The sequence below is a fragment of the Zingiber officinale genome, chromosome 9B, assembly GCF_018446385.1.
Source record: "Zingiber officinale cultivar Zhangliang chromosome 9B, Zo_v1.1, whole genome shotgun sequence".
Lineage (NCBI taxonomy): Eukaryota > Viridiplantae > Streptophyta > Magnoliopsida > Zingiberales > Zingiberaceae > Zingiber > Zingiber officinale.
Genome location: NC_056003.1, coordinates 12,567,885 through 12,574,923, shown reverse-complemented (window position 1 = coordinate 12,574,923; position 7,039 = coordinate 12,567,885). Strand labels below are relative to the sequence as shown.

Below are 7,039 nucleotides of genomic sequence, written 5' to 3'. Positions count from 1 at the left end.
AATCGTCTTCGAAATATTTCATCGTGAAACACCGAGTTTATAGAGAAATCATCATTGACGAGCCTCTCATGCCCGACTTCATGATTTCTTTGGACGAATCTTCTTCTGCGTGTGTCCCTCCTCTGATATGCTTCCATAAGTTGTTGGTGTTATTGAAGAACCAATAACATTAGTTCTTCACCCGGATCATAAGCTTGCTCATCGATTTCAACATGGACTTAATCTTCGCTTGTCGAGCTGGAACTTGAGCTAGAGTTGCCTGTAGAATGAGACATTTTTGGAGGAATGTTTGAGAAATGGTATGATAGTCAAATGAAAATCTCGTAGCACAATGTGCCTATATATATTGTTTTTCTCATGCAACGGCTAGTTTGCAATGACTAGTTTGCAACGTCACGTTGCAACGACTAATTTGCAACGGTTAGTTTGCAACGGTTAGTTTGTAACGCCTAGTTTACAACGGCTAATTTCCAACGGCTAGTTGCAACAACTAGTTTCCAAGGCTAGTTCATAACGACTATTTTGCAAAATTATAATAATTAAAAATCACATTAATCGAAATGAGAAATACAATACTTAAAATTACCATCACTCAAAAATATAATAATACTAGAAAATGAACATTAAGTAAACAATTTAGATATTCCATCTCGACCTAATATCCTGGCATAGACATTCATGTATGATAAGCTGCTCCTTTGTCATCTGTGAGGTATGTTTGTTCAATATTTCGTACTCCTTCAACTTCAAGCGACGATTCTTAGCTTCATATTTGGACAAGGCAATTTTTGCCTTAATCTCCTCTACTTCGAGTTGTTTTTGATTCAAATCAACTTCGGACTTCTTCACGCTTGTGCACTCAATGAACTTTGTGATAATATTGTTGTAGTTTATTGTCAGATCTTCCATAGTCGATTTTACTTTGTCTTTTCCCTTTTTTTTTTTTTCCTTTTGTCCCATTGGACGAGTATCTTCATCATCCAAGTCTATACTCACATCTTGGTTGGAGGAGGTGTTGCTTGCTCCCGACTCTGTGATCCTCGTCTTCTTTGTGGCCACAAAGTGATCAGCGGACTGTGGAGTAAACATTGGACGATCTTTGACAATTCTCCACATATGTTCGAGATTGAATGCAACACTATTATTTTCAGATCCATATTTTTCGTACACAAACCTCAATATATCTTCGTCACTATGACCACTTCGATATGAACTGTAAATACTATTGTAATTTGCGTTGAATCGATATACCTTCTTTTGGATTGTATTGTGCCAATGTGACCGTATAATATTTGCACTTCTGGTGTTTGAACCTAGGGGAAGATTCTTATTGTAGTAGCTTGCAACACGTCCCCAAAAAACATCCGCCTTTTGATCATTGTCGATTATTGGATCATCACTGATAGTGACAAAACCTCTCACTAAGACCTCGTCTTTAACCTTTGTCCAACTTGAACGCTTTCTTGTACCCTTAGCATTTGAAACCGCTTTTTCTAAATTGACCACCTCAATTAGGGATTCACGGTCGGAAAATTGAGTCTCTGGGACAAAAGTCGGAGTTGTAGGTTCATTCGACATTGAAGGAGTGAAAGACATACCCGTTGTGTGCGGGGTACCATATCCATGAACAACCGACGACGTGAAATACAGATGACTCATGTTTTACCAATATTCGGTTGGAAGCGGTTGATATAGACCTCGAGAGGCATAATTTGGATGATTCATAGAATTTCCAAAACCTTGGAAATTTTGAAGATTTTTGTGAAGGAAATGACATATTTGGAAATGGATGTGAGTATTGAAAATTTGGTGGAATTTGTGGATTTTGGGAAGATGAATATTTTTGCGAGTTGTTTGTAAAATTCAAGAATTTTGTAAAAAAATGTCCTATTATTTTCATCCATTTCGGATAGAAAATAAGATAGTAGGAACTTAAAAAAATAAATTGGGAGAATATTTAGAGAGTGAAATTGAAAGAGTAGTGAGTTGGAATGAAAATATGTGTACATATTTGTGGATATTTATAGATGAAATTTTGAACTAGCCATTAATTAGCTGTTAAAAAACTAACTGTTTTATTTAATTTTTATTTTTTTATTTTAAAATATATTTTTTTTATAAATAAAATTTAAAATTATATATATACACATGGGGTGGGTCATCCCTAGCCCACCCCATGCATGCTTGAACGCATTCAATGTCTTGAACACGTTCAAGCAGATGAACGCGGAGGCACACCTCCACAACGGTAAATAAATGTACAATAGCATTATAATGTGATATTAACGTTGTGTTGCAGTTGCTCTTACATTTTATTAGATATCATTAAAAATATATCTATATTTGGGAAGAAAATCTGTTTGTTAATCTATCAATTAAATAGATTTAGAGTCACCCAATCGGACTCTGTCCCGAATCATAAGCTAGTCAATTGGCCAATTACGCATCCGATTTAGGAATGATATGGTGAATAAGGTGGCCCCCGAGTCGGGTCAAAATTTAGGAGATCGATTGATATGACAACCAAAGTTAAAAAGGGAGCATTGTCCATTCATTCAGCTGAGTGGTTATCCAATCGCACCCTTGGGTCATTCAGATCCCGAGTCCCTCAATATTAGTAAAGCCCCAAGTTGAGTCAATATCTTCTAGAGCAAAGTCTTCTTCATCACTCGGGGATAACGTGATCAAGTATTCGAGCCAAGTAATCTAGTCGATCAAACTTATTGTCTGATCGGACAAACTAGACACTTAGTTCGACCGAAGCGGCTGTGTGAAGGACGAGTCCCCGACAACATTCCTCAAATCCGACTTGGTCGTTTCTATGAGCGACAACCGAGTGGACTACGAAAGGGGCTCGATCGATTTGCTGACTAAGCATATTAAGGGCCCCTCAACCCAACGACTCCACATTCCTTTTTGGCACTTTGCACCACGGATGACAGAGAATATTCTATATACAAGATGTACTCTAAAAGCTTCCACTATGCCAAACGCAAAGATTGCGGATCTATTTTAGGAAATGTGTTAAAACATTTTTATAGTTTGTCCTTTTTCAGAAATGCTTTGAGATTCATGCGCAGACAAACATTAACACTATAAATGGGGTGTTCATCTACAGACGCAGGTACACTTACATTACGCAAATGCTCTACACAAGCTACATTATGCATCCACTGTTCATATAATGTTTACGACTTGGATCAGTTACTGACTTGAGCGTCGGAGTACCTGCGCCGGACCCCCCTCCCTGACCCGGTTGCTGACATTCTTTTTGACACACAAGGCGGCTCAGAGTCTTTTTTTTTCCCAGCTTAGAGTCTTCACATAATCAATATAAGAGTCAAGTATCCGGTACACCATCTCCATCAATTTAAGACAGAATCAAGGAAGAACCTAGATGAGTCAATTAGTCCCCATAGATAGTAAACGTATGATATTTCTGATGTAACAATCAAAGTCGAATCTTTCTATGTACCTGAATTTATCTTCTTCTATACCTAGTGGACCGATTTTAAGGGTGGCTATTTTTTAAATGAGCCGGCTATAAGTTTGACATGAAATTAATTGTAACTTGACGGTTCACTGGTATTTAAAAAAAAAATCAGTGGAGTTTTTTTTTAAAAATATAGTTTTTTAATTAATAAATAAGCTATTGTTGAAAAGTGTCATTAAAGAACAAATTAATCTGTGTATTAGAGATCATGTGTATTAGAGATAATGAACACTGAAAGTCAAATAGTATTTTGTTAATCTAACAACTAAATAGATTTACTTTTCCTTCTGCAAGATCTGTGTGATATAGAAACCAAGCTGAATGGAAAAATAAAGAACTGAAGAGTGAAATAGAAAAGCTTAATAAGCCAGGCGACGATGGATAACTGTTTTGAAGGATCAAATAAGGAAGTTGACAGAAGATGAAGTCTAATAAGCATTCTCTTAATCGTATCTTCATCTAACCAAACACAGGCATCAAAACAAACCTAAAAGTCTCAAGATGATGCTTCAAGCACAACAAAAACCACACTTGTCTGGTTGCTCAAGCACATCGATACTTTGGAACCATGGCTTGATTCTTAAGAATGATGATCAGCTCGAAAGCTGCTTCCACCTGCCAAGCTTCTCCCTTCCCTGAAAATGAGTAGAATCAGCCATTTCAATTGTATATAATCAGAGCAATTGCAGAAGGTAGTTGAAAAATCTTTTCACTAGGAAGATCGCGATGCTCTATATCACACAGCTCGAAGTGAATTTAGAGCATACCTTGCGTTTCTCAACTGCTATCTCATTGTCTTCGATATATACAGCTCTGAACCCCACAGGGTTCAGGACCTTCTCATAACTGTAAATGAGCAAATGGTTGGTAACAGAAGAAATGAAGTTACTATGGAAAAAGGCAGATTGAATCAGTGCTTGTAATGTTGGGAAAAAGAATATTGGAACTAAAGAAGCTTACTCGTCTACTGTGCAATTATATGGTGGCCCTCCTTCCTTGCCACTGATCTGGAATTAAAACAGTGATTACAGATTGTGACAATATTCTGTCTCAGAATTGAAATGGTTTATAACCAAATGAAAATATGTAAGAAATCATGCACAAACATCAAGTGGCGTACAAGATATATAAGGGTTATGAGCTCTCCATCTGGATTTAGAAGCTCCCTCATTTTCTCAGCCCACGCTGGTCTCATGTTTGGATCAATAGCACAGAAGAATCTGCATTCATATTTCGATAAATAAACTTAAGGACATTGACAGAATGGCATGTAATCGATTTGGGGACTTACGTGTAATCAAAGATAAGATCAAACTTCTCTGTTGGTTGCCAATGGAAGAAATCTGCTTCTACAAAGGTGAAGTGGTTTGCATTTGGCAAAGAGGAAGACCCCTGGAAAGTTAAATTAAGACCAGATATATCATTATGAAACAAGATATCTGCAGTGAAAGGAGATATTGAGATCAGAGAATGAGCCAATGCATATATAAAACTCATATTCGACTCACAAAAGAGTCAATATTATAAGCTATTTGAATATGCCAAAGTAACATGGCACATCTTTATCTCTTTTTCAAACTTTTTGTAAGGCTAAGAAAATGCATTACTTATTAAGGATTTATCAGAAGGATATCATTGGATAACTCTCTTCATTTACTCACTCAATTTCCTCCGATAACTTCAATCATTGTGGAAAGTTTACAGAATTATAGATCAAGCAAGGGCAATTAAACATCCAAAAATATTACATCTATGCTGGATCTCTAAGCAGATAAGCACTTATTCGATTTGTTCAAGTTACAATGGTACCTCTTTCGCTTTCTTAATAGCAATTGACGATATATCCAAGCCTACAACGAACCGCTCAGGACTTGCAATAGCAACCACATCATATCCCTGTCATTAACATCAATACTTTTAATCATGTTAGACTAAGCATTATTGAGCTTAACTAGTTAAATATGGGAATTCCTTGTGAGAATGTATGCAAAACTTCATCAAGAAGAAAAGGTAGTTTCATGTAAATTGAAGGACGTACAACGAAAATGCAACTGAATGCCTACTTGCGAAGATTCAACAGTGAACGTCCAGTAACAAACTGAATGTTTATAGCACAGAGAAAAACAAGCCTTACACTGCCACAGCCAGGAACAAGAGCTCTGCCCTTCGGAAGAGATCCACTTTGAACGAGCTGATGAACTACTGGCGTGGTTTGCCCTAAATCCCAGGGGGTCACTCCCTCTTCCCAGCATTTTTCCCAACCCGCTGATCAACCCAAGAACATCAAAATATGGCCAAGTATGCAGAGAAACAGTGTTACGATGCATGCAGCATGCTGATGCTAATATGAATCAACAAACCAAAAGGTAAATCCTTTGAAGAACCAGCTTTCATGTCCAAAAACGTAAGACAACTTACCGTGTAGGAAAATCTTTTAATGCAAAAGATTCGCTGTTTTTAGGAAAAAAATAGGGGAACGAACCTGAGCTCCTATGCTCGACGACCACACTGTCCCTGTTCCTGTCCCTGGGGCTCGAAGCTGAATCGTGAACTCGGGGCTTGTCTCCGCCACCGCAGGACATCCTCGCCGGCGGGCGATCTTTAGATCGTAGATTGGCCTCGGCTTCCCGATCTATCCCAGTCCACGAGAGGCGAAGCAGCAGCAGGGGGATCAAATGGCAGTAGTTTTTTTAAGAAAATTAAAGAAGGCTTATTTCCTTTTTTGGGAGATTTAATGCCTCCAGTACTATTTTTTTCCAAAAGTAGAAATTGCCGGTTGATTTGGTCCTGACAGGCACATTTCCAGTTACGCCCCCACAACTTTACAAATTCAGCGTTCGCGCTCGTTTATTGATCAAGTAATTAAGTTTCAGGTTTAATTAGAAAAACAGTTTAATTTTTTCCATAATTATTATGCTAATATGTGTGGTTGATTTCTATATCTTTTTTATAATTAGTTACATAATAATGTATTAGATATGTTATCATAATTCTTAAGTTAAAAATTTAAATAATTGCTTAAATCACATTCTGGAAAGCGAGCCCAGATCTATCATAAAATTATTTAAATAATTGCTTATGAGCAAATCTATGCATTAAATAAGTCTTATATATTCTGCCGTTTTTTAACAAAAGTAGTGGGCATATTTCTATATTTATTAAAATAAATATCCGAATTTTTAAATTATCAAAACAGAGCATAAAAAATACTGATATTTTCTTCCTGCCCTTTCCACCAATCTCCTAAATCTCCTCCCCCTATGATGTCATTTTCTAATGCATCTGAGTCATAGGTTTAAATTTAAAATTAATAAAATGGTTCGGATGCATGTGATACTCATTCCCCTTTTTCTTACGTCGTGGAAATCTATTGTAATTGTCCCCCACCGAAACCTTGGCTTTGTATGTCCCGACGTCCAGGGTTTTTCCGACAGAATCCACACAGTGTGTCCTTTTAAAGCGACGTCAATGCTTTCCGACGAAATCAATACAGCTAAGGCGACGGACGCTAAGGGTCTCCAACGAAATCCACACAGGGGTATATCC

At 37.2% G+C, this 7,039-nt stretch overlaps 2 protein-coding genes across 2 annotated transcripts; both read right to left on the bottom strand.

The window, feature by feature from the left end:
* Positions 1–636: 636 nt before the first annotated feature.
* On the bottom strand, positions 637–1,659 carry LOC122022820 (glutathione S-transferase T3-like). Its single transcript, XM_042580934.1, has one exon. It carries the CDS (start codon positions 1,657–1,659, stop codon positions 637–639), a length of 1,023 nt encoding a protein of 340 aa, XP_042436868.1.
* A 2,341-nt stretch (positions 1,660–4,000) lies between these two features.
* Positions 4,001–6,075, bottom strand: LOC122022819 (probable thiol methyltransferase 2). Its single transcript, XM_042580933.1, has 8 exons — positions 5,976–6,075; positions 5,628–5,758; positions 5,303–5,389; positions 4,785–4,885; positions 4,614–4,713; positions 4,454–4,500; positions 4,261–4,339; positions 4,001–4,128 (listed from the first exon to the last, which is right to left on the bottom strand). The coding sequence occupies exons 1-8, from the start codon at positions 6,073–6,075 to the stop codon at positions 4,087–4,089; spliced, it is 687 nt and encodes a 228-aa protein (XP_042436867.1). The 3' UTR covers positions 4,001–4,086.
* Between the last annotated feature and the right edge of the window lie 964 nt (positions 6,076–7,039).

Excerpts from the sequence above, each read along its gene's own strand:
- LOC122022820 (XM_042580934.1), bottom strand. The coding sequence starts at position 1,659 with ATGAGTCATCTGTATTTCACGTCGTCGGTTGTTCATGGATATGGTACC.
- LOC122022819 (XM_042580933.1), bottom strand. The coding sequence starts at position 6,075 with ATGTCCTGCGGTGGCGGAGACAAGCCCCGAGTTCACGATTCAGCTTCG. Across the intron at positions 5,759-5,975 it reads CGTCGAGCATAGGAGCTCAG|CGGGTTGGGAAAAATGCTGG; the intron begins GTTCGTTCCCCT and ends TGGGTTGATCAG. Across the intron at positions 4,501-4,613 it reads TCATAACCCTTATATATCTT|ATCAGTGGCAAGGAAGGAGG; the intron begins GTACGCCACTTG and ends TTTTAATTCCAG.